Raw genomic sequence first — 27114 nt, 5'->3', positions numbered from 1 at the left:
CTGCAAGGCTCTGGCTCAAGTAAATGGCAAAGACACCAAAGCCCATTCGGCCGTCGAGGAAATGAATAAGTCTTCAAAAGTCTATACTTTCGACATTACCAAGGCCGATGCAATTTTTGATCAGTTATTGGCAGCAAAGATCATCAAGCTTCGGCCAGGACATATTATCCCTAAGGCCGATGAGTTGAAGGGAAAGGTATACTGCAAGTATCATAACTCTAATAAGCATGCAACCAATAATTGTGTCGTATTCCGGGATACAATCCAAGGTTGGATCGAGAAAGGAAAGTTGAAATTTCCAGAAAAGCAGATGGCGGTCGACGTTAATCCCTTCCCGTCAACAACGATTGGGATGGTGGATGCTCATATTCCAAAAAACAAAGGGAAGGCCGAATACGTCCCGACGCAGCATATCCGTAAAGGGAATGGTCGAACAAGGCTAAAAATCGATCTCTTTTCGAATGCACCACCCACGGAACAATCGGGACCACTTGCCTGCGAGCTTACGACGCGGTCAAAAACCGACGATTCTCATGGATCAAAAATTTTATGTGACCATTGTAAAACACCCGTTGAGCCGGAGAAAACTTCTTCAATACCATCCAAGGCCCTTACCGCACCAGTGACATCAAAGGAAGCTGGTCCGCAACGTCAAGTGTTCGATCGACTCGGCCCACAAGTACGGCCGAAAGATCAGACCTCAGTCAGGCGGCGTCTTGACTTTGACGCGCCTTTCTATAATGAGGATTACTACTCGCACAATACCAACAGTTCCAGCTCGTCAGCCGATCGCAAAACCTTCAAACCACCCAGAACATCGGATCAACGCTGGTACAGTTACAACTCCCCGACTGGTTTATATACAGCGCTGTCTAAATCCCAAAAACGTCGCCGTCAACGAATTGATTGCATGGCTCGGCGACGAGAAGCGCAGGCCAGCACTGCCAACCAGTGGCAACCAAAGAAGGCCGCGGAAAGCATAAGTAAACGGCCAACCCCAACTATCATGACCGAATTGGCCGAAGGGAAGCAAGTAGCCGCTGCCGGTTTTGAAACCACCGTTGAGGATGCTGAGAAACGTATCAAAATCCTTCTCCGGCCTGGGGAAACGAGAGCTCGTCTAGAACACTTCACACAAGAGGCCGAAAGGAAACTTTCCCCATTACCGCCACGCGAACCGTTTATCAAAGTACGGCGCAACCTACATCCCCCATTCCTCGGTGAATCCTTGGCATACATGCGAGAATTTCATAAGAAATACTCCGCCAATGACTTGTACGGACTACCCAAAGCATGTCAGGAAGCCCTCGACCTCGCTCTCACTTGCCCTGATGCCGAGCAGATCATTCAGAAAACTTCTGATCCAGCAATTAAAGCAAGATTCCAACATATACGGGAGGCTCGGGTACTTGGTTTTGAAGTCGATCCCTATACAGATATCGACACCTCCGAATTACCTTTTTCGCTCGATGACCTTCAACATTTGCGCTATCATTTCGAAGTTTTTTCGGCTGTATCACTCTTCGGCCTCACGGCCGACGAGGAAAAACGGATAGCACGTTTGGATGCATATCTGGACACGAGGAACGCCCGTATTGCCTATGAGGAACGAGCCCGTATAACGAAGGACCAACCTAAGTCTTCAACAGTCCACATGGTCAAAGAAAATAGCCCACCCACACTTGACTTGGTTAATACGTCTCGGATACCGACTCTTACCGAAGAGCTCAAAAGTCTGATCGAGGATGTCCCGCCGACCGATGCTATGGTTAGTTCCGCAGAAGACGACGACCACGATCCAATGGGTCCCTCGATCCTTGAAGAAATGGAGATCAGTATGGTCCACGTCTTACCAGCCGAATTCCAACCAAGTACCCCCCAGTCGAATTTCTTGGCTGGGGATGTGGTCGCCGAGGAGGCAACACAAGTCGATTTCGTCGCAAACGACGACGACCGAGAAACCCGAAGCACGGACAACCTTAAGGCAGCTTTGGCCGAGCTATTTCCTCGCTCCCCTTCGGTTAATCTCCAACACCTGAAGCCGTTGTACATCACGGCTCACATCGAAGGATTCCCTATTTCCAAAGTGTTTGTCGACTATGGAGCCACTGTCAACATTATGCCAATATCTGTCATGAAGGCTTTGCGCCGTTCTGATAATGAACTCATTCCGTCAGGGATCACTATAAGCAGCTTCATTGGTGACAAGTCTCAGACCAAAGGAGTGCTACCATTGGAAGTTAGCATTGCCGGTCGACAACACATGACGGCATTCTTCATAATTGATTCCAAGACCGACTATAACGCATTACTCGGCCGAGACTGGATCCACCAAACCAGTTGCATTCCTTCATCACTATACCAAGTTCTCATCTTTTGGGACGGCAAATCGGTCACCGTCCATCCAGCCGATAATCAACCATTTGAGACCAACATGATTCAGGCTCGCTATTATGACGATCACGTCGGCTACATCACCCTCCAAGGCCTTAACGAGGATGGGCGGCCGACGCGAATTTCAGTGCAGAAAGTGATTGAGGTCGGCGCCGAGACTGTCCAACAGGATTCGGCGCGACTTGGCTTGGCAGATTTAGTCCCCAATGCCGATGATTGAGTACACCAAACAAGAACAGCGTCAGGCCGCGGTTTCATCAACGATGGAACGTCTGCTGGCCCATTGGTACGCCATTACCAAGCAACCGCATTCTGGCATTAATTTAATTGAATTTTTGGCCGAAGCAGATGACGGACCTGTTTTGTCTCTCGAGAAAGTTCGGGCTGCATCGGCCGAACTCGAGGACCATCGGCCTCAAGTCAAGGACCCATTAGAGGAAGTTAACGTAGGCACGGCCGATGATCCTCGCATATTGTTTATAAGCGCGTTACTCCCACCGGCCACGAAGGCCGAACTCCGTAAGTTACTCCAGGAATTTAAAGATTGCTTTGCGTGGAGTTACCATGAAATGCCAGGCCTCGATCGAAACCTGGTCGAACATGAGCTACGCATCAGAGACGGTTGTAAGCCTTTTCGACAACCCCCTCGCCGATTCTTGACCGAGTTACAACTCGGCATTAAGGAAGAATTGGTTCGGCTTCTCAAGGCCGGATTTATTAGGACTGCTCGGTACGTCAAATGGTTGGCCAATATCGTCCCAGTGTTGAAGAAAAATGGTGCCCTCCGCATTTGCACCGATTTCCGTAACCTGAATCTGGCGACTCCCAAGGACGAATATACAATGCCAATTTCAGATTTGCTCATTGATGCCGCAGCAAATCATGAACTACTATCTTTTATGGACGGTCATGCGGGATACAACCAGATTTTCATCGCCGAAGCCGACGTCCACAAAACGGCTTTCCGTTGCCCAGGGGCACTAGGCACGTACGAATGGGTAGTCATGTCATTCGGCCTCAAGAATGCCGGCGCCACATACCAACGAGCCATGAATATGATTTTCCACGACTTAATTGGGACCATCGTCGAAGTTTATATCGACGATGTGGTGGTAAAGTCGAAACGCCGCCAAACACACCTGGATGACCTACGACAAGCGTTCCTTCGCATGCGCAAGAACAGCCTCAAGATGAACCCAGCCAAGTGTGCTTTCGGTGTTTCGGCCGGTAATTTCCTAGGGTTTTTGGTGCACCATCGCGGCATCGAAGTCGACGCCAATAAAGCCCGCGCCATCATTAGCGCCCCACCTCCCACAACAAAGAAACAGTTGCAGTCGTTACTCGGGCAGATCAACTTCCTCCGCCGTTTCATCGCCAATTCAGCCGGTAAAATGAAGGCATTCTCTACTCTCCTCAAACTTAAGGATACCGATAAATTTGTTTGGCGCGAAGAACATCAGAGTGCATTCACGCAGATCAAGGTGGCCCTTTCGACCCCACCCGTGCTGGTTCCACCTTGTCGCACCAAACCCCTCAAATTATACATTTCGGCAGCCGCCGAATCCATTGGTTGTCTCCTTGCGCAAGACAACAACGTCGGTCGTGAGCAAGCTATCTTTTATCTTAGCCGAAATCTGAATGCACCAGAGCTCAATTACTCACCGGTCGAAAAACTTTGCTTAGCTTTGTTTTTTGCCGCATCCAAGCTTCGGCATTACATGCTCCCATCAGTTACGCAGGTCATCGCCCAGACAGACGTAATTCGTTACATGCTCACTCGGCCTATCGTTAAAGGCCGAATCGGGAAATGGACACTCGCCTTATCCGAATTTAGCCTGCAGTACGTTCCCCAAAAAGCGGTCAAGGGGCAGGCTCTCGCCGATTTCTTGGCCCAGCACCCTTCCCCATATGGTTTTGAAGGGGGCGATGTCGACATCGGCCTAGTCACCACACGCGATAACCATTGGACTATGCATTTCGATGGATCCAGTACTTCAACTTCGGCAGGTGTCGGCATCGCAATTCAGTCGCCCAACCACTGCCGATGGTACTTCTCTCTCAAGTTGGATTTCAGCTGCACAAACAATCAGGCCGAATATAAAGCCCTCATTATCGGTCTCCACGTTTTACACAATCTACGGGCCTCCCGTGTTCTTGTCCTCGGTGATTCCGAACTTGTGATTAACCAATTGCACGGCATTTTTCGTTGCATGAGTTGTACTTTGGCGCCATATCACATGGTCGCCACATACTTGGCCGAGTCCTTCGAACGGATCACGTTTGAACATATTTCACGAATCCACAACACCGATGCCGATGAACTCGCCCAGATCGCCTCCGGAGCACAACTCATGGGGGGCAAACTTGGCCGCATCGCAGCCACAGGCCTGCAATCGTACCCGGCCTTGATCGATCGGCAAACCCTCCAGCGCACACACGTAATACGAACAAGGGTAATGTCGCTCCCATCCCTACTAGAACGGGGAGACCCCGTAGAAATATATGCCGTCGAGGTAGAACCAGATGATTGGAGAAAAACGATGTTACGGTACCTCGATAATCCCAACGGGAAACACGACCGGAGAACGAAGGTCCTCGCCACGAATTACGTGTCGTATCAAAATGAATTATATCGCAAGGGCGAGGATGGGTTACTGCTGTTGTGCCTTGGCCCAGACGAGGCTGCCCAAGCAATGGCCGAGGTACATGAAGGAATTTGCGGAGCACACCAGTCTGGACGAAAGATGCGTTGGTTGCTCCGACGACACGGTTACTTTTGGCCCAGTATATTAAAGGATTGCATCGAATACGCACGGAGATGCGTACCATGCCAAATTCATGGACACGTACAGAGAGCCCCGGCCGAATTGCTACATTCGGTCACCAAACCATGGCCGTTCAGAGGTTGGGCAATGGACGTGATTGGCAAAATCACGCCATCATCGGGGGCAGCGAAACACGCGTGGATTATGGTAGCAACTGACTATTTCACTAAGTGGGTCGAGGCAAGGTCATACGCCGAATTAACGGCCAAGGAGGTATGCAATTTCGTAGAGGAAAATATTGTGACCAGATTCGGCGTGCCAGAAACGATCATAACTGATAATGGCACTATCTTCACGGCCGATAGGTTTAAGGAATACGCAGCAAGTTTGAACATCCGACTCGAGCAATCTACGCCGTATTACCCACAGGCAAACGGGCAGGCCGAGGCCAGCAATAAAGTGTTGATCGGCATCCTTGAAAAAATGGTAAAAGAGAAACCTGGGTTGTGGCACTTAAAGTTAAATGAAGCGTTATGGGCATACCGAACTTCACCCCGCTCGGCCACTGGAACTACCCCTTACGCGTTAACTTACGGACACGACGCCATGTTACCGGTCGAGTTGAGTATAAGTTCGTTACGAGTAATCGAGCAGAGTGACTTGTTCAGTATTGAATATTGTCAAGCGATGCGGCAGGAATTAGAAGATTTAGAAGAAAGTCGAATCGACGCGAGTAACTTATTGGTAGCACAAAAGAAAATTGCCGAACGAGCGTATAACCAGCGTGTAAGACAAAAAACGTTCGGCGAAGGAGAATTGGTTTGGCAAACTGTGTTGCCTGTTGGGATTAAGGACCCAAGATTTGGGAAGTGGTCGCCGAATTGGGAAGGGCCATTCGTCGTTCACAAAGTCCTCGGCAAGGGGGCATATCATCTGAGAGATCGGACGGGCTCAGTTCATAAATTACCGATTAATGGAAAGTTTTTAAAGAAGTACTATCCAATTACATGGGAAATGCAAGAGTAAGACTATTGTATTGATAGCAAAACGATCATTGTATTGATAGCAAAAAAGATTATTACAAAAACAATACAAGTACAATGATGGGCTCCTAAGGGGTCGAGGGGAGGAAAGTCTCGAGGGCAGCTTTCAGCTCCAGCCACTTCGCTTCGCTCAAAATTATCTCAGCCTGCCGTGCCTTCTTGTTACATTGCAGCTGCTGGATACGCCGTGCACCGGCAGCGAAGGCCGTCAGCCGAGCCTTGTTAGCCTCGAAGTCTTTCTCGAGCTCGGAAGCAGCGGCCGCCCTTTGCTGTCGAAGGACAGAAATCTGACGCTCGAGGTCAGAGATCTGGCGATCAAACTCGGTCAGCTTCGCTTTCCTTGCTTTGATTGCCTCCAACTCCACTCGACCTGCCTCCTGCGCGACCTTGGCTACCTTCAGGTCATCCTCGGCTTGCAGTGCTCGCTCGAAGATAAGAAAGTGGTGCCGAGTCCGCTCCAGGAGATCGGTGAGGAAAGAGATGCCCTCCGGGCTCAGGTGACCACCACTGGCGAGGTCGTTGAGACACTCTCCAACAGAGTCAAGACCCTGGCATCGAAGAGCTTGGGAGGCAGTGAGAGAAAGGACTTCGCGCAGCTTCACGAAGACTTCGGCCTCGGGCATGGCTCCTGCTGGTTCGGCAGGAGCAGCGGAGGAGCCGGCCTCACCGGTCGTGCTTTGGAGTAGAGCGTCAAGCTCCAACTCCCACGATGGCTGCACATAAGAGGAAATTTTTGTGAAGAATAGTAGAAACATCGTGATAATGCATAAAGGAAAAAGGGGATTGTTTTAGACCTGCCGAGAGGAGACTTCGGCCATGCCCTCTGGGTCATTGCTCGAACCCAGGGAACTTAATGGCCGAGCCCAGTGCCTTAGACCGCTACGCAATTCACACGGCCGATGGAGGTTATCTACATTTGATGGCCACGTCGGCGGCCAGGAAATATAAACAACACCCCTCAGCGCATAAAATTGCCGGTGAAATGACCGTTCGGGCACCTGACATTTAATAATTTTTAAGAACATGTCATGGAAAAGTAACAAGAAAAAGTGAAGACTTACGTAGGCCGAGGAGACTTCCTGCGGGGGAATGGGGAGGTCTTCGTCCTGCGGGTGGATCGGCGACTCGGCCGTGGCCTCAGGATCGGCCAAGGGTCTCTTGCCGCGATCCGCCGCAGAAGGAATCGGGCGAGCGGTCGCCTCGACCACCGGAGGATGAACGGGAGGAGAGTTGACTGGTCGGCGCCGGCGTTCCAGGGGGACCTCTCCGCTCTCGCTCTCGACATCCTGAACAAAAAGAAACTTTTGCATCATAACCGAAAACCGAAAGGAACCAAGGGAGAGAAGTAGGGTTATACCTCCAGAACGACCGTCGGAGAAGAGGGTCCCTCGACCGGTGCTGCCGACCTCCCCGCGGCAGGCGTCACGACCGGCTCCGAGGCTGGGGCTGGCGCGCCGATGGGGGCTGCCGTGGCCTCAGGAGAAGCGACGGCCGGTGGAACCAAGACGTCCGGCAAAGGAGGAGAGCCGGCGGGAGCGGCCGTCCCTGTGGTATCACTAGGGACGACATGAATTTCCCGATCGCCCTTCTTCGCCAATTTCTTGACGCGTTTGGAAGAGCGAGGGGCATCAACCTCCGGCTCGGCCTCTCGGTGGGGGCGTTTGGCCGGGACTGCCTTCTCGGTGGCGATGGGCTTCGGCACCTTCTTCGCCTTCGCCACCGCGGCGACCACCTCTACCCTCCTCGGCACACGACTCCCTGAAGGGCAAGGTGATTAGTGACAAGGCTCAGGATATATATAAAAAAAAAAAAAAAAGTAAAGGCGGAAAGACTACCTTGGGCCGGCTCCTTAGGTTGAGCCAAGGGCGTCGACCGAGGACGGTCGCCGAAGATCTTCGTCACCAGATCTTCGGCCGGGGACCCGAAGAAGTCGCCAGTGTACTCCTCCCACCAGTCCCCGAAGGTGTCGGTTCCCAGAGACTCAGGAACCGCCGGCCGGATCCGAAACTTCCTGCACTTCTCCTGGAACTCCTGGTCGGACGCCTTGCACTCCCTCTCAGAGGAGCCGGTAAGACGTCCCCGACTCAAGAGTGACCGAGAAGCAAGCAGGGGGACTGGACTGCCTTGGAGGTAGCCGAGCTGCCGGGCGACAAAATTGGGGTGGTAAACCTCCCAGCCCGCTCGGCGGGCATCACAACCCAGTGGGAGGTCACGAGCCACAACGAACGACCCCCATCGTTGACGAATGTCCGCATCCTCGGACGCGGCCCACGTTGCCGTAGGAAGCCCGAGCGAGGAAGGGTACTCCTGGTGCCGGCACACCAGGAACTCGTCATCCGAGAGGACGTCGAGGCTGAAGAAGTGTTTGAAGACCTCGTCGGCTCGGTGGGGAGGCGCCGGTCGCGAGGCCAGTTGGGGGCCGAGGGCGGCCGTTCGGTCGAAGGCGGGAGCCTCCGGTCGAAGGGTGGAAAAGTAGACCTGCAGCCAGAGTTGGAACACCCAGAGGGGTCCGTTCTGGTGCGGGTCAATCTTGCCAATGGTCGCCTCAGCCAGGCAACGGAAGAGGTTGGCGAGTATGGCTGGACTGAGCGCCAGCAAGCGACCATTGGCCAGTGCCTGGGCCACTGGCATGTTCTCCACCAGGCACTTGTTCGACCTGGTACAACAGACGAATTTGTTGTACCAGTAGAAGAGGAAGGCCTCGTGCTCTCCCTTCCTCAGGCCCTCCTCGCCTCGACCGGCGAAATGCAGAATGAGGGTATTGTAGTTGAAGAAGTTCTTGTGGAGTTTGTGAACTTCTTCCCTTGAGGGCTCCCGATCGCCCCGGCTCAGTGTTTCGACGGCCCTTTCGTCGAATAGCGCCTTCAGGTCGAGGGGAGAAGGGTATCCAGAAAGGGCGGCGTCAATGGGAAGGCCGGTCGGGGAAGTCCCAAGGATGGCCGAGACGTCGAAGACTGTAGGGCCAAGGGGGCCGAAGGGCAAAACCATGGTGTTGGTGGCCGAACACCATAGACTCATGGCCGCCAGGAGCAGCTCCTTATCCATGGCAATTTCCATGGTTGACAGCATAATGGCATCATAATTGCCAAGAGCCTTCCACTCATTGGAGAAGAAGGAGCTCATCCGGTCGACCCAGGCAGCCCAAGCCGTGGTGGTCGAGGGCCAGGCTCCCTGTGGCCGCGCCAGAGTCCACTTGGACCAGTCGAACCCCTGCAGCAGGGGTATTAAGCACTGCTCCTTGAGCAGGTCAGTGACGGACGATGGCACGGCGTCTCTAAAGAGGGGACCCAGAATCTGGTGGGTGGTGGCCATGTCCTCTTCGAATCGCAGCGTCTTGACGGTGCTCCGATCGATGAAGTCTTTGCATTTGTTGATCTCCTCAGAAAGTTTCGCGATGAAGGAAGCCATTAGAATAGTCTGGAAGAACTGGAAAGCTTGCAGGAAGGAAAATTAAAAGGTTGTTTTGAACAAGCAAGAATGATTGAAATTTGAGTCTGGATTCTTTCTGAAAGCGTAAGATACGAATGGAGTAAACTGTGGGTATTTATAGGCTTTTCAGATAGAAGATCAAACGACTGAATTTTGAAAGGCATTAGAATTCGAAAAGTGTTCGTTCAAAAGAGGGGGAAATTTAACCGGGAAAGTTGGCAATCATTTCGGATATTTTGGGAACCTGCGAAAATGGGATCGAGGGGGCGAAGATCCAGGACGCACGATGGCGTGCGGCGATAGGTTCAATGTATTAATGAGGATAAGACGGTTCAGTTGGTGCACGGTTTCGAGGCCCATGATTGAAGCTTTTAAGAACGGCGGAGAATTGACGCGTGGCCATGCGTTGGGGGCAACGAGGAAGGTGCAATCATGTCTCATAAATATGCAGGAATAATGGTCATTAATGAAGTAAGGTCCAGAAAAGCAATAAATGTTTTCGCTTCTTCAAGGCCGAGAGCCGACCAAGAGTGACAGTCGGCGACCTCCGAAGCGAGGGGGCAATGTTTGGGCCCAAAATATTGGGATTGGGCCGAGCAGCAGGATGTGCTCGGCCCAAGGTAATAACACATGCTATGGGCCAAATAATGAGACTCGGACCAGCTGGCAGGGTCGGCCAGATCCGATCTTAAGTAGTCCAGATAAACGAGGAAAGGTCGAGGAAATCCTGATGCAACCAGGATTCTCGACCGGCAAGGGATAAAACCTCAAAAGTAGGAGAATTCAGAATCCCAATAAGACTGGGATTGTTTGAGTTAAAGGTAAGATGGGACAAGGACTCCCAATCCAAATCAAAATGGGAATCAAGGAACGAGGTGCTATAAATACAAGAAATTACGCAATAGAAAGCTCTCCACAATCAGCATACAATTGCCCTGCGCAAATTCTCTCAAACACCTTGAGATTTTTCCTTTTCTTTTCCCGCCGACACACCTTCAGTTTGGATAAACAGCACTGCTGCCGCAGAATCAGCCGACCAAGACACACCTTCAGTTTGGATAAACAGCACTGTGTCGAGGTCGACCGATTATCTATCTAAGTCTCGGCCGAGGAAGGTTTTCGAACCTTTGTTGGTAGAGGTCATCTTACTAAGCCGTTTCGGCATAGTTGGGTGTTACGAATTGCCTTGCTCGGCGCATTGGAGGCCGAGTGAGTTTATGATTGGATACTCACAAGTAAGTTTCAGGGTTCGGCATTCCGACGGCCGAACTACGTTTACCATCAAGACATACATCACATTCGAGTACCTGTGCCCGTATAGTTTGGTCTCAATTCGGCGTGCTTATACTCTTACGAATATAATCACAGTGGCCGAATCAGGCTTCGACGAGTTGTGAACTCCGTAGAATTAGTAGCCTTGTCTTCAGGCTATAGAATCCAGAGACCGAGAGCGTTCCTTACTCGGTCGCAATCGCAAGATACAGAAGTCAACAGCGCGCTCAACGCGACCGCATCAAATTTTACTCCTCGGCCGAGCTCGGCCGACGAGTTGGCACGCCCTGCATTCAACCGAAGGACATTAGTTAGCTCATTAGTTATTCGGCCTGCGCGCCACGTAGGTTCTGTAATTTTTGTAGTCAACACATACATAAATCACCATTTATATAGAAATACGTGATGTACCACCTCGTGTGACAGTCATATTGAAAAAATTCTCAATAGAGGGCGGGTCGATGTTTGACGCGTGGAAAGGTAAAGTAAAAACAATGCTGTCGAAGCAGAGAAAGAAACGATGAAAGGCCCGAGTCTCGGAAGGGCAAAAGAGACTGTTTACTGTAGAAAGCCTAAACAGTATGTTATCCAAAGAAGAAACTGAGGGCATTTCTATCCTTTCACTGTTAATGAACAGTGCTAGAGAACTGAATTTTAGTATATGTATAATATCATTTTGCTAGGTCAAATACGTGTTTTAAGTTTTGAGATACAGAAGAAAGAACACTCACTACTTCTCTATTCTTCATTTAGAGCTAGGCTTCGCAAAATTAGACATGTTTAACTGCTTTTAAAGTAACTAAAAATGTTTTAAAATCGCCGAAAGAGTTTTTAACGACGTTGGCAAAAAATTGACAGTAATTTTGTGAGTTTTATAATAAAATAATAAAAACTACTTGAAATGCTCATAGAATGAAGCACTTGCAGCAGCTGAAGTGCTTTTTAGAAAAAAAAAAACCACTTGCATTTTTTTTTTAAATGTTTCCGTGTACTTGGGGCCTAATTAGGCTTCTTATCATAAAAAATTAGGCTTATTATCTTTTATTGTTATCATCTGCCCCACCTTGAATTTTCTTTGGTAGATCCAACGAGCGAAGGTTGTCGTTTGTGGGTTCTTTAGTGGAAAATCTCCATTCGGCGTCTTCAAGGGGTTGGAAATATTGCATTGTGTGGTTACGCTTGTTTGCCAAATTCTCAGTCGGGATCTTGGAGGGCCCCTCGACTTCTAATGTGTGATTATGGTTGTTTTCTAATGTTGCAAAAGTTGCTTTTTCATCTAATCAATCATCATTTTTTAAATGCAGAGACTCAAGATCGTGCTATATATACGAAGACAAAAAGCATTGAACTGCAGCAAGCCTTCAAACAAAATGGCTCATGGCTTCCTTCTCATAATCCTCTTATTCACGTCCATTATATCTCCAAATATCCACGCATGCAACCAAAATGAACGTAGCGCTCTCTTGTCCTTCAACCTCACTCTATCCTCTCCTTCTTTAAATTGGACTTCCATTAACTGTTGTACTTGGGAAGGCATCACTTGTAATCCGGAAGGTCAGGTCACCCATTTGCTCTTACCCTCGAAGGGGCTACACGGAGTTATTTTTACCTCGTCATTCTCACTTGGAAACCTCACTCATCTCACCCACTTGAATCTCTCCCATAATTCACTTCGCGGTTCACTTGAAAATAAACTCTTTGAGTCCTTGGATTCTCTTGAGATTCTTGATTTGAGCTATAACCTTCTTTTTGGAGTGCTACCTTTGTCTCTAACATCTAGAAACATCCGGACACTCGATTTGTCAAGCAATCGCTTCCATGGTCCAATTCCGTCTTCGTTCTTCATGCATGCTTGGAATTTGACAAGTTTCAACGTCAGCAACAATGCCTTCTCCAGCTACATCCCATCCTCTATATGTCTCCATTCTAACCCCTTGATTAGAGTGTTGGATTTTTCCTCAAACCAATTTAATGGCAACATTTTACGTGGTTTTGGGAGGTGTTCCGAGCTGCAGATCTTCCGTGCTGGTCACAATAATCTCTCAGGGCTACTTCCAAAAGATATCTATAATGCTACCAAACTCGAAGAAATTGCAGTACCTCTGAATTCACTATATGGAGGCATTAGTGAGAGAATTGTCAACCTCAACAACCTCGTAATCCTTGATCTCTCCTTCAATCAACTGAGCGGAGTACTCCCTCTCTGTTTGGGGAAGCTCTCCAGGTTAAAAATCATAAAGCTCGATTTCAACGACCTACAAGGTTCGTTGCCCCAATCTTTGATGAATTGCAGCAGCCTTGTAGAACTACGTTTGGCAAAAAATAACTTGGAAGGAGACATTACCAAGCTTAATTTCTCCAAACTTGTTCAACTTACTAAACTTGACCTGTATAGGAACAACTTCACTGGTAAGTTGCCAACAAGCCTTTACTCATGTAGATCCCTGAAAGCAATTCGATTAGCTTTGAACAATCTAGAGGGACAAATACAACCTGTGATTCTTTCGCTAAATTCTCTGTCCTTCCTCTCTCTTGGTAGCCTCCGATTGGAAAATGTCACAGGAGCAATGAAGATATTGATGCATTGCAAAAGTCTTCAAATACTCCTCCTTACACATTCCTTTAATGGTGAAGGAATGCCATCTGACGATGACATGGTTAGTTTTGATGGATTTCGAAATCTTCGATTTTTGAGCTTGGCGCATTGCGATCTCACCGGTCGAATACCTGTATGGTTAGCAAAGCTAAAGAGCCTAGAGATCTTGGCTCTGGATGGCAACAAAATCACAGGGACAATTCCTAGCTGGTTGGGGACTGATCTACCAAGACTTTTTAATATAGGCTTGTCAATGAACCTTATTTCAGGTGAATTTCCGAAAGAACTTTGTAGACTACCGGCGTTGGTACATGAACTTATTGCAGCTCAAGCAGACCAATATGATATCGAATTGCCACTCTACATTAAGAACTCGAGCGGGGTACTAATCACCTATGGATTACGCCGCCTATTGTCCGGCCTTCCTTCATCGATAGAACTTTCTTCCAACAACATTACCGGTAATATACCGTCTGAGATCGGCCAACTGCAGCTTCTCCAAGAGTTGCATCTAGACGACAACAACTTCTTCGGCAATATTCCAGACCAAATGTCTAACCTTATGAACTTACAAGCTTTGAATCTCTCCAAGAATCACTTGTCCGGAAAAATTCCATCGTCTCTGGCGGGCCTTAATTTCTTGAAGAGCTTTGTTGTCTCGTACAATAATCTCGAAGGTCCAATCCCAACAAGCACTCAGCTCCAAAGCTTTGAAGCTTCTGCATTTGAGGGGAATCCAAAACTTTGCGGTGCCCCACTTCCAAACGAGTGTCGCACTGATGCGCATGGTAAGAATAACCGCGATGATGAGGACGATGGGCATCAACTACCGTGGTTCTATATTTCGGCTGTGTTCGGGTTTATTTTTGGATTCTGGGGAGTATGTGGTTCTTTGATCGTAAAGAAGACATGGAGGTATGCGTACTTTCAGTTCATAGACAATGTACAGGATAGGCTCTATGTCATGTTAGCAGTGCGCATGAATACGATGAAGCGATGGCTTAGCTAAATAGAGTTCTTTGTTTTTTCTCGGTTACATTTGGGGGGTTTCGAATACTCTGTCATGTATTTTATTTTATAATAAACGTCCCTACGCTATCGAAGCTACTGCTTTGTAAATGACTCGTAAATCATAATTTAAAAATCCCTCTCATATCCCTCCCACATTTCCAATCCCCTCTAACTTGGTCTCGATTCCTTGAGACTTGGAAATCCCTCACCCCAAACATAGCCAAAAGAAGTCAAAATTTTGATTCAGGGGCCAAACTGAGAATCGGGTTACCAAATTGACAATGTAACATGTCATTTTTCTAGCAAAATAACATCACCCCCAAAATATGCAAAAACAATCTACGAACGAATAGCAACACATAATCTTCAGAGAGTACTGCAAATTAACATGTTCCATTTAACAAGGATCCCCATGCAGTCTGCTTTCTGTCAATATGCGCACTACCTGAAAGAACTCATGCTGCGCACCAAAGTAAAGACACGACTAATCGCATAAGATATGACCTTGAAAGTGTAATCATATTCGGATGAAAGGCAACCACGATCTGACCACAGCAATATGCCAAACGAAATATCATTCAAGACCAGAAACATTGAAACCTACAGCCCATCTCGAGCAACCTCCTCGTTTATCTACAACATGCCTTCAAGATTCATCATACTGCAACTAGCCTCAAGCTTAGTAACGGTTTGGACCAGGATTGACTCCAGCATCCCTGTCTGGCGTGTAGTTATTCTGGTATTGTCCAGGGTCATTCCATCCTGCATTAGAAGGCGGAGCCATGTTGTTTGGTGGCACCCCTCCCGGGTTATTGGGAGGCATCTGATTGTAGTTGTTGGGCGGCATTTGATTGTAGCTGTTGGGAGGCGCCTGATTATAGCTGTTTGGTGGCCCAGAATTCCAGTTGTTGCTTGGCTGGGGATTATTGTAGTTGTTTGGTTGACCCATGTTGGGAGGTGGCATTGGAGCCCTGTTCGGGGGTGGAGGACCCATGTTGGGAGACATTGGAGCCCTGTTGGGGGGTGGAGGACCCATGTTGGCAGGTCCAGGTCCCAAATTTGGCCCAGCTTGATTAGGCATAGGAGATGGACCCGTATTCTGAAAATCACGATTCTGCATATTTTCCCTTCTCCTTTCAAAGTTCCTTGATCTGTCAAAGTTACGAGGTCTGTCATTACGCCTGTTTCTCTCATTTGCTCGACTATTGTTTCTTATCCATTCCTCATGGTACTTGGGATCATATGGCACTGCTTGGCCATTAATAAAAGGTTCACCTGCCAAAACAAACAAGAAAGCAAACAAATCGTGGATAAAAGAATTTTCCTGGTTAACTTAGTTGAAAACAACATAGAAAAAGCTATACAATGTAGAAAAAAAACACACACTGTTTAATATTACCATAACACTCGGTACCCAGACCACAATTCTTGGGAGTACAGAAATTTTGAAATGAAAATTACCGTGGATCATTTTTTTTCAGATGCAATCGACACACGAAACTGGTTAGTTCAAAATTATGATATTTTACATGAAAACTCTGTACACAATACTGACTAGGGTTGCAGAAAGCCTTCAACAGGGGTTTTTATATTTCACCGGTTCTACACACCACTAGCACTGCTGCCACATCAACTGCCTAATAACTTTCACATCTGTCACATTCTAGAGCCTCAAACTATCCTTTGTCAGAAAAAATAAAGAAATAAATCTAAAATCAAAATATCATCAGACTGCCAGAGCAATTACGGAATGGAACTTATGACTTAAATGAATCAATTGCCATAAATAATTTGTTTTCTTTGAAATTCAACTTGAAGAAACAAGCATATCCGTACCTCCATAATCTTTGTTCTTAACATCCAAGTAGGAATCGGGAAGTACCCAACGGACTCCAGGCAACTCTGCAAGAATTTTACAAATACACACACACATGTATACATGAGAACTCAGACACAAGAAAATAATAAAATCCCAACTTAGAAGCAGAATCACCTTTGATTTTGAGTGAAACCTCTTCAGATACAAGCGCCCCAAACGCATAATAGCACCTAGTTGAAACTGAGTAAATCTTCATTCTTGCTTCGTCCTCACTGCAGTTCAGCCGAATGCGTACAAGCAATGTAAACTTGGTTATATAAATCTTCATTACAAAATATAAATCACAGGAAACACAAACAATAGGAATACAGTACAATCCTATGTGCTTTTTGAAATGTGAAAGCCATGAATCTTACAAAAACTTTAGTCTGTAAAAAAAAAAAAAGTGATCAAGACCATGCTATAAGAAACATGATTAAGACCATAATATTTAAGATATCATTAAGACCCTGCCACAAAGTGGGTTTATAGTTTAGATTTTGAATATCAAAAGCCTACAAAAAAGTTAATGAGTTTTTCTTTTGTTAGAACTTCAAAACATATAACCCAACATTAAGAATTGCACCCCCAAATTTCGGCGGAAATATACAGAAACAAAAGAAATTTAGCGCAACACACACATTTATGTGATATAAAAAAATCAAGTCAAAAACCCTACAAAAATGATATAAAGGCCAATTACAATTACAAAATCATTTTCTATCTTACAACAGAAAGCCATTAACTTCTACAGCTGCATACAACAGAAAGCCATTAACGGTATTAAGAAAATGTTCATATATTATGTTATACACCATAATCGAGTCGGTGTTTAACACAAATAAACTAATATCCTACAACAAGATAAATGCCAGAAAGTAGCATGAGCATACAACCCTCCCCCAAGAGAAAAAACCTCTTGTATTTTCTCAAACAAAAGTTTCCTGGTGCAATACAAATCAACTTAACCCAAAATACTACTGTAATCAAGAGCGAAAAAGAGAAAATTAAAAAGCGACAACTTCGAAAAAACAAATACAGATACAAATTGAAAATTAATTAAGAAACAAATACACTATAAACACAGCCATATAAATTCTAAAACTCCATTTCCAATTCTGATTTCTCATAATCCAAAGACATTAAATTAGTGACGAGCTATCAAGCTCTTTTCAGTTTCGGATTAAACGGAGCAAACAAAATCAGAAATGAAAGAACACATTCTCGAAGATTGTTCACACAGAGAATGTTACTCTGCTGATGCCATTCATTCACACTAAAGCTTGTGAGCTCACACAACCATACAAAAACTAACCGTTAGAGGAGAGAGAGCCAAAACAATTCTTAGTTAATCTCAGCCCTCCATTCCGTCTAGCCTATGAGCTAAATACAAGTGTCCTATCGAATGCTTATGAGCCATGTAACTAATACTCTCCAATAACAACATTACAGTTGGAATTCAAACATAAATCAGTTAACACATTTATATTTCAACAGTTTAGTGGCACCCTTCCCGGGTCATTAGGAGGCATTTGATTGTAGTTGTTGGGAGGCGTTCATGGCCCAGAATTGCAGTTGCTTGGCGGGGGATTATTGTAGTTGTTTGATGGACCCATGTTGGGAGGCGGTATTGGAGCCCTGTTCGGGGGTGGGGGACCCATGCTGGCAGATTCAGGTGCCGAATTTGGCCCAGCTTGATTAGGCACAGGAGATGGACCGGTATTCTGAAAATCACAATTCTGCATATTTTCCCTTCTCCTTCCAAAGTTACGAGGTCTGTCATTACGGCTATTTCTCTCATTTTCTTGACTATTGTTTCTTAGCAAGAAGAAAAGGAGAGACAGAGATGGAAAAAAAAAAAAAAAAAAAATAGGACAAGCCAACGAAGGGAGGATACCGTGGAATAAAGGCACGAAACGTAGTTCAGGTAAATAGAAACTGTGTGTAAATGTTGGTTGGATTTTAAACTTTCATACATTTGGCTGAATCTGAAGTTTCGATCTTTCATATAATGCAGAGACTTGTGAGCGAATCAAGCAGAGAACAATAGAAGCGTTAAAAGACCCCAAGGTGAAGTCATGTAAGATTCAGTAAGTTTTATGATATTTTCTTCGAATATTTGTGCTTTTGAATTAGCATATAAGATTCAATCAACTATTTTCTAATGTTTTTCAGTGTTGTTTGTTCGCGTCTTACTGCATTCTACTCTTTATTCTTAATAGCTGGACAGAAAGACTTTAATAGATGGTCAAGTTGCTGCTCAACGGGACATAAGCATGTCACATAACTCACCTTTGGAGAAACTGGATCTAGAGCTTGTAAAGAGAGAAAATTCGAAAAGAAGTTTTGTTAGCAGACCAGACCAGAGCTGCCAAAAACAGAAAAATGGAAGTAGCTATCGTAACCTCATCCTCTGTTAGCACAGCGAATGAGAAACCAGGGGAGTGTGCTTAAGTTTCTGCATTCCTAGGCACAGATGAAATAGCGTATGGAGGGTAACTTTTGTTCTTTCATAATTTACTTTGAAACAGATACAATTTGCTTGTTTTTGGTGTATATTAACGTTAGTTTTCTGGTGGCAACAAGAGTTCATCGAGCTGCAATGCAATCTTTTCAAGAGAAAAATATGTGTACATACGGTGAAATGTCGTTGCTGTTAATTTTATCTCCCCTTCACACGCATGATATATCCGGCTTCCCCTGCCACCAGCATCCAGCTTGCCTTGCCAATAATTTAACATTGATCAGAAGCCGTGCGGCTGTAGGCGGCGGATTTTATTTTTCAGATTGGTTTCTCTTGTTCAATTTTGGTCACAATTTTGTTGATCTGCAAGGTTGTGCTGTGGATGCCAAATCTACGACAGAACCGTAGTCTATTTTCTCCAAGATCAATTGAACAGCAGCATGACCATATATTTTCTTTTCTTTTCATAAGATCGTAGACTTCTTCTTTCTGCAGCTGAACTGGGTTATAGTTGTTGTGTGGTGTGGTGTGGTGTGGTGTGGTGTGGTGGTTGCAGTGGTGGTGGGGCGGTGGTAGTGATGGTGGCGACAGTACCATGGTACCACGGTACGACTTGCCCATCTCAATGGCAATCTAAATTACGGTCAATAACTATTGCTGCGTAAATACGGCATCTTATTGGACATTGCCAGTATGATGGGTTAGATATATAACTCAGTGGTTGAAAAAAATGACTAACGTCCAATCTTCCAAGGAAAATCATTTCAGCAGGAATATCACTTAGAACGTGGAATTTAATTCATATGAAAAATACAGATGCATGACATTTAATTAGTGGACCAAATTATGAAGCAATTCGAATACAGTTTGAGACTTTAAGGTTGGGGTCCCCTGTGTCCAATTTGTGCCCCTAATACAAGGGGAGATGAACAACAATTAATGCTTCTATGTGACATATGAGTGTTTTAGCGATATAATGTCATTTTGCTAGGTCAAATACGCGTTTTAAGTTTTGAGATAAAGAACACTCACCACTTCTCTATTCTTAATTTTAGCTAGACTTCGCAAGACTAGGCATGTTTGACCGTTCTTTTAAAGTAACTAAAAGTGTTTAAGATCATCAAAAGAGCTTTTAACAATGTTGACAAAAAATTAACTGTAATTTTGAAAGTTTTTATAATAAAATAAGAGAAACTACTTGAAATGCTTTTAGAAAGAAGCACTTGAAGCAGCTGAAGCTGAAGTGCTTTTTATAAAAAAACACTAGCATTTTTTTTTTAAAGTTTCCATGTACTTGGGGCCTAATTAAGCTTATTATCCTTGTTGCTATCATCTGTCTTACCTTGAATTTTCTTTGGTAGATCCAATGAGCGAAGGTCGTCGTTTGTGGGTTCCTTAGTGGAAAATCTCTTTTCGACGTCTTGATTGGAAAATTTGCATTGTGTGGTTATGCTTGTTTGCCAAATTCTCAATTGGGATATTGGAGGACCCCTCGACTTCTAATGTGTGGTTATGGTTGTTTTCTAATGTTGTAAAAGCTGCTTTTCCATCTAATGAAGCATAATTTTTTAAAGGAAGTTTTAACGAAAAGCTCACGATATTGTTCACTTTAATGAAAAACTACATTTTTACACTAAAAAGTCAATTCTGGTACTATTCACTTTACCCTTTATTTTGTCCTTATCGTTAAAACTCAAAGTTTTCAAACCTTTTTCATTAGTTTTCTTTTTTTTAAATGCAGAGACTCGAGATCCTGCTATATATATGAAGACAAAAAGCATTGAGCTGCAGCAAGCCTTCAAACACAACAGCTCATGGCTTCCTTCTCATGATCCTCTTATTCACGTCCATTATATCTCCTAATATCCATGCATGCAACCAAAATGATCATAGCTCTCTCTTGTCCTTCAATCTCACTCTATACTCTCCTCCTTTAAATTGGAATTCCGTTAATTGCTGTAGTTGGGAAGGCATCACGTGTAATCCGGAAGGTCGGGTCATCAATTTGCTCTTACCCTCGGAACGGCTCGACGGAGTTATTTTTACCTCGTTATCCTCACTTGCAAACCTCACTTATCTCACTCACTTGAATCTCTCCCACAATTCACTTCACGGTTCACTCGAAAATAAACTCTTTGAGCCCTTGAATTCTCTTAAGATTCTTGATTTGAGCTATAACCTTCTTTCTGGAGAGCTACCTTTGTCTCTAACATCCGGCAACATCCGGACACTCGATTTGTCAAGCAATCACTTCCATGGTCCAATTCCATCTTCATTCTTCATGCATGCTTGGAATTTGACAAGTTTCAACGTCAACAACAATTCCTTCTCCGGGTACATCCCATCCTCTATATGTCTCCATTCTAACCCCTTGATTAAAGTGTTGGATTTTTCCTCAAACCAATTCAGTGGCAACATTTACCTCGGTTTTGGGAGGTGTTCCGAGTTGCAGATTTTTCATGCTGGTCACAATAATCTCTCAGGGCTACTTCCAGAAGATATCTATAATGCTACCAAACTTGAAGAAGTTGCAGTACCTCTAAATTCACTATATGGAGGCATTAGTGATAAAATTGTCAACCTCACCAACCTCGCAATCCTTGACCTCTCCTTCAATCAACTATGCATAGTGCTCCCTCTCCGTTTGGGGAAGCTCTCCCAAGTTAAAAATCGTAATGCTCAATTTCAACGACCTGCAAGGCCCGTTGCCCCAATCTTTGATGAATTGCACCAACCTTGTAGAACTACGTTTGGGATGAAATAACTTGGAAGGAAACATTGCGAAGCTTAATTTCTCTAAACTTGTTCAGCTTACCAAACTTGACCTGTATAGGAACAAGTTCATTGAACAATCTAGAGGGGCAAATACAATCCGAGATTCTTTCGTTGAACTCTCTGTCCTTCCTCTCTCTTAGTGACATGGAAAATGTCACTGGAGCAATGAAGATATTGATGCATTGCAAAAGTCTTCGAGCACTAATCCTTTCATATTCCTTTAAAGGTGAAGGAATGCCATCTGACGATGACATGGTTCGTTTTGATAGATTTCAAAATCTTCGAATTTTTAGCCTGCCGTTTTGTGATCTCACCGGTCGACTACCTGTAACATCCCACATCGCCCAGGGGAGTAATCCTTAAATGTATATTCCTATCCCTACCTATCATAAGACCTTTTGGGAGCTCACTGGCTTCGGGTTCCATGAGAACTCCGAAGTTAAGCGAGTAACGCGCAAGAGCATTCCTAGGATGGGTGACCCATCGGGAAGTTCTCGTGTGAGTTCCCAGAAACAAAACCGTGAGGGCGTAGTCGGGGCCCAAACCGGACAATATCATGCTATGGTGGTGGAGCGGGCCCGGGAAGTGGTCTCGCCCAGGCCGGGATGTGACAATTTGGTATCAGAGCCTAACCCTGGCCGCGTGTGTGCCGACAAGGACGTCAGGCCCCTAAGGGGGATGGATTGTAACATCCCACATCGCCCAGGAGAGTGATCCTTAAATGTATATTCCTATCCCTACCTAGCATAAGTTCTTTTGGGAGCTCACTGGCTTCAGGTTCCATGGGAACTTCGAAGTTAAGCGAGTAGCGCGTGAGAGCATTCCCAGGATGGGTGACCCATCGGGAAGTTCTCGTGTGAGTTCCCAGAAACAAAACCGTGAGGGCGTAGTCGAGGCCCAAAGCGGACAATATCATGCTACGGTGGTGGAGCGGGCCCGGGAAGTGGTCCTCCTCGGGCTGGGATGTGACAATTTGGTATCAGAGCCTAACCATGGCCGTGGTGTGCCGACGAGGATGTCGGGCCCCTAAAGGGGATGGATTGTGACATCCCACATCGCACAGGAGAGTGATCCTTATATGTATATTCCCATCCCTACCTTGCACAAGGCCTTTTGGGAGCTCACTGGCTTCGGGTTCCGTAGGAACTCCAAAGTTAAGCGAGAAGGGGGCTAGAGCAATCCCATGATGGGTGACCCACTGGGAAGTTGCTCATGAGTTCCCAAAAGGCCTCGTGCAAGGTAGGGATGGGAATATACATATAAGGATCACTCCCCTGGGCGATGTGGGATGTCACACTACCTGTATGGTTAGCAAAGCTAAAGAGTCTAGTGATCTTGAGTCTGCAAGGTAACAAAATCACAGGGACAATTCCTAGCTGGCTGGACTGATATACCAAGACTTTTTCAAATAAACTTGGCAATCAACCTTATTTCAGGTGAATTTCCAAAAGAACTTTGTAGAGTGCCGGCGTTGGTACATGAACCTGTTGCAGCTCAAGCAGACCATTATGAACTCGAATTGCCTCCTTACACGGTCGCACACAGCTTACCCCGTAGATTGTCTAACTTTCATCCAATGATAGATCTCTCTATCAACAACATTACCGGTAATATACCGCCTGAGATTGGCCAACTGCAGCTTCTCCAAGTATTGCGTCTAGACGAGAACAACTTCTCCGGCAACATTCCAGATCAAATGTCTAACCTTAAGAACTTAGAATATTTGGATCTCTCCACGAATCACTTTTCCGGAAAAATCCCATCGTCTCTGGCGAGCCTTAATTTCTTAAAGGGAATTGATATCTCGTACAATAATCTCGAAGGTCCAATCCCAACAAGCACTTAGCTCCAAAGCTTTGAAACTTCTGCATTTGAGGGGAATCCAAAACTTTGCGGTGCACCGCTTCCAAATGAGTTTCGTATGGATGCGCATGGTAAGAATAACCGCGATGATGAGGACGATGGGCATCGACTACCATGGTTCTATATTTCCGCTGTGTTCGGGTTTATTTTCTGATTCTGGGGAGTATTTGGTTCTTTGATCGTAAAGAAGACATGGAGATATTCGTACTTTCAGTTCACAGACAATGTACAGGATAGGCTCCATGTCATGTTAGCAGTGCGCATGAATAGGATGAAACGATGGCTTAGCTAAATAAAGTTCTTTGTTTTTTCTCGGTTACATTTGAGGGCTTCGAATATAAACCTCTGTTATGTATTTTATTTTATAATAAACATCCCTATGCTATCGAAGTTATTGCTTTGTAAATGACTCGTAAATCGTAATTCGCAAATCCCTCTCATATCCCTCCCACATCTCCAATCCCCTCTAAATTGGTCTCGATTCCTTGAGACTTGGAAATCCCTCACCCCAAATATAGCCAAAAGAAGTAAAAAATTTGATTCAGGGACCAAACTGAGAATCGGGTTACCAAATTGACAACATAACATGACATTTTTCTAGCAAAATAACATCATCACCAAAATATGCAAAAACAATTGTGAGAGGATAGCATGCAAAAACTGTAAGATTATCCCAAGGATCTAACAGCATGGTATTAGGATCACAGAAGGAAAAATATGCAGACCATATTCACATATGCATGTTGCATGGCATTAATGACATGCATATATATGATCGTGAAATACTTACCTGTCGCCATGAGTGCTTCTGGTGCAAAGTTGAAGAAGTCTTCTACTTCCAATACCTCTTTATGAATTATACTAGTGAAATAGGTTTGTAGTTTGTGATTCGAACGGTATGGAAGCAGGGACTGCTTCTTGGTTATATATCTAGGGTTTCTATCGATTCCACCCTATTAACGGAAAGGATATCCACCCTAATATTCTCTAGTCAAATCAGAGTCCCCTCATGACTCTCATTCCTTGTATTCTCCTAATAAAAGGCCCTAAATTGATTGCAAGTAATTAGGAATCCAATATGTTTATTCCTTTAAGGTTCCGAGAATCATGAAAGATTTCATTAACTTGATTGCCAAGTCAACTAATCTCTCAAAGATCCTTGGCATAATTCATTGCCATTCACAAATGATTTTACATTCTCCCACTTGCATGTCAATGAGAACCCCTTAATGAGATAAAAATATATGGTGATCACTAGAGTCCACTAAAATATGCAATCATGCCCTTTTACAGTAACCTGTCACCCTTGAAATTAAGTGCAGAACCAAGGAAATAAAAATACAAATGAAATTGTATTTTTCCTCCATGATCACATACACACTTATCTCAAAGGTATTGTGTTACTAATGAGATCATGATGTATAGAACTAGCAGTCAAAATTCCAGTTCCCTATAATACAAACTGATTCATCCATTAGTACAAAATTATCTGTCAAAGAAATTTCAAATATTAATTCTTCAATCCAATAGTCAAATAACAATCCAAAATAACTTGAAAGAAACAACTATCAATCAATCGAGTGCTTACTCCCACTCATTAATTGAATCAAAAGACTCTCTAATGCCCATATTGTGAACATGCCGTTTAAAGACTCCCACTAATAAAGCCTTTTTCATTGGATCAGCTGTCATAATCTCAGTGTTGATATGTTGAATATCCACTGTTCCTTTTCTCACTTCATCTCTAACTTTTAAACTTTTAGATACTTTATGTCCATCAGTCTACAAGCTAACGATCTTTTGTTGTTTTTCGAAAAGAATACTGATGCCTTGTTGTCGCAGTATATCCTCAGTGGTTTCTCAATATTATCAATGACCCTTAGTTCCTTCACCATATTTCTCAACCAAATAGCTTGTTTAGTTGCTGCATAACATCCGATAAATTCAGCTTCCATAGTGGAAGATGCAATAGAGCTTTGCTTTGCACTCTTCCACGAGACAGCTCCGCCTGCGAGTAAGAAAATATAACCGTTGGTTGATTTTCTGTCATCCACACATCCAGCCAAATCCGAATCTATGTATGCCACTAACTGCAGGTTATCAACATAGCTATAAGTCAACATGTAGTCCATTGTCCTCTTCAAATACCTGAGAACTTTCTTGGCTGCAATCCAATGAGCTGTACCAGAATTTGATTGAAATCTTCCTAACACACTCACTGCAAATGCCAAGTCAGGCCTAATGCACACTTGAGCATACATTAAACTGCCAACTAAAGATGCATAGGGCTTGTCCTTCATGCTTTCCTTCTCCAACTCATTTTTGGAACTTTGTTCAGTACTCATTTTATCGCCTTTTCCAATAGGCAAGTCTCCACTGGAGCACTTTTTCATGTTATATCTTCTGATGACTCTGTCAATGTATTGTTTTTGAGAAAGACCAAGGACTCTTTTGTTACGATCTCGTATTATTTCAATGCCGAGCACAAACTGAGCTTCACCCAAATCTTTCATATCAAAGTTTTGTCAACAGTTTCTTGGTTGCATGTAACAATGATATATCTGAGCTTGCCAATTGTATATCATCGACATATAAAACCAAGAATATAAACTTAGAGTCACTGACCTTCAAATACACACATTCATCCATCCTGTTTTCCTGAAAACCTGTTGCTGTCATAACTTGATCAAACTTCTTGTTCCACTGTCTTGAAGCTTGTTTTAGCCCATAAATGGACTTGTTTAATTTGCAGACCAATGATTCCTTCCCCCTTTCAACAAATCCTGGTGGTTGTGCCATGTAAATGTCTTCCTCCAAGTCTCCAAGGAAGGCAGTCTTGACATCCGTTTGATGAAGCTCGAGATCAAAGTGTGCTGTAAGAGCTAGAATAACTCTCATGGAATCCTTGGTTGACACTGAAGAAAAGGTTTCATTGTAATCGAATCCTTCTCTCTGAGTAAATCCTTTAGCCACCAATCTTGCTTTATGTTTGTCAATTTGTCCCTGAGAGTCTTTTTTTGTTTTGTAGACCCATTTACAGCCTACCACTTTTGTAACCTGCTGATCATTTGGGACTAAGGTCCATACATTATTTTTGTGCATCGAGTGCAGTTCTTCTTCCATAGCTGCATACCATAGCTTTGATCTAGCACTCGAGACTGCTTGATTGAAAGAGATAGGATCATCATCATCTCCTATATTATGCTCAGCTTCATTGAGGTACACAAAGTCTAAGGAAATGTTAGCTTTTCGATTGCTTTGAGATCTTCTTATATTCTGTGCTTCCTGTTGAACTTCAGTTGGTATACGGAATGATGCAGCTGCTGCCTCATTGAATGCAGTAGATAGTGATGATGTGGTGACCTCAGTTAGTGCAGGCATATTTGCATTATCAGTGTAGTCAGGAAGCATTGCCGCACTCTTGAAAATTAACTGTCACTTTGGAGCAGCATTGGTTGACATATTTCAGTAACTTGGACAGTGGTTTCTTGGAGATCAAGTAATGGTAGACTTGTTGTTTCTTCAAAGTCAGGTGCTACTCTTATTGAATCGCAGATGGAGCTTTCTTCGATAAATTTGGCATTATTAGTCTTCATAATTCGAGTGCTATAATTGGGACAATAAAATCTGAATCCTTTAGACTT

At 44.7% G+C, this 27114-nt stretch overlaps 2 protein-coding genes across 2 annotated transcripts; one reads left to right on the top strand and one right to left on the bottom strand.

Moving 5' to 3' along the window:
• The first annotated feature begins 12158 nt into the window (after positions 1 to 12158).
• On the top strand, positions 12159 to 14535 carry LOC103934294 (receptor-like protein 2). Its single transcript, XM_009344047.3, has one exon. The coding sequence runs from the start codon at positions 12202 to 12204 to the stop codon at positions 14506 to 14508; it is 2307 nt and encodes a 768-aa protein (XP_009342322.2). The 5' UTR covers positions 12159 to 12201; the 3' UTR covers positions 14509 to 14535.
• A 217-nt stretch (positions 14536 to 14752) lies between these two features.
• LOC125478033 (multiple organellar RNA editing factor 8, chloroplastic/mitochondrial-like) lies at positions 14753 to 16672 on the bottom strand. Its single transcript, XM_048585739.1, has 3 exons — positions 16504 to 16672; positions 16347 to 16412; positions 14753 to 15785 (listed from the first exon to the last, which is right to left on the bottom strand). Exons 1-3 carry the CDS (start codon positions 16655 to 16657, stop codon positions 15190 to 15192), a joined length of 816 nt encoding a protein of 271 aa, XP_048441696.1. The 5' UTR covers positions 16658 to 16672; the 3' UTR covers positions 14753 to 15189.
• Between the last annotated feature and the right edge of the window lie 10442 nt (positions 16673 to 27114).

This window comes from the organism of the source record quoted next, unplaced genomic scaffold (assembly GCF_019419815.1).
Source record: "Pyrus x bretschneideri cultivar Hongxiangsu unplaced genomic scaffold, Pyrus_bretschneideri_v1 Contig23, whole genome shotgun sequence".
Classification (NCBI taxonomy): Eukaryota; Viridiplantae; Streptophyta; class Magnoliopsida; order Rosales; family Rosaceae; genus Pyrus; species Pyrus x bretschneideri.
Note: the sequence above shows the minus strand (reverse complement) of the source record. Positions and strands in the feature narration are given on the sequence as shown.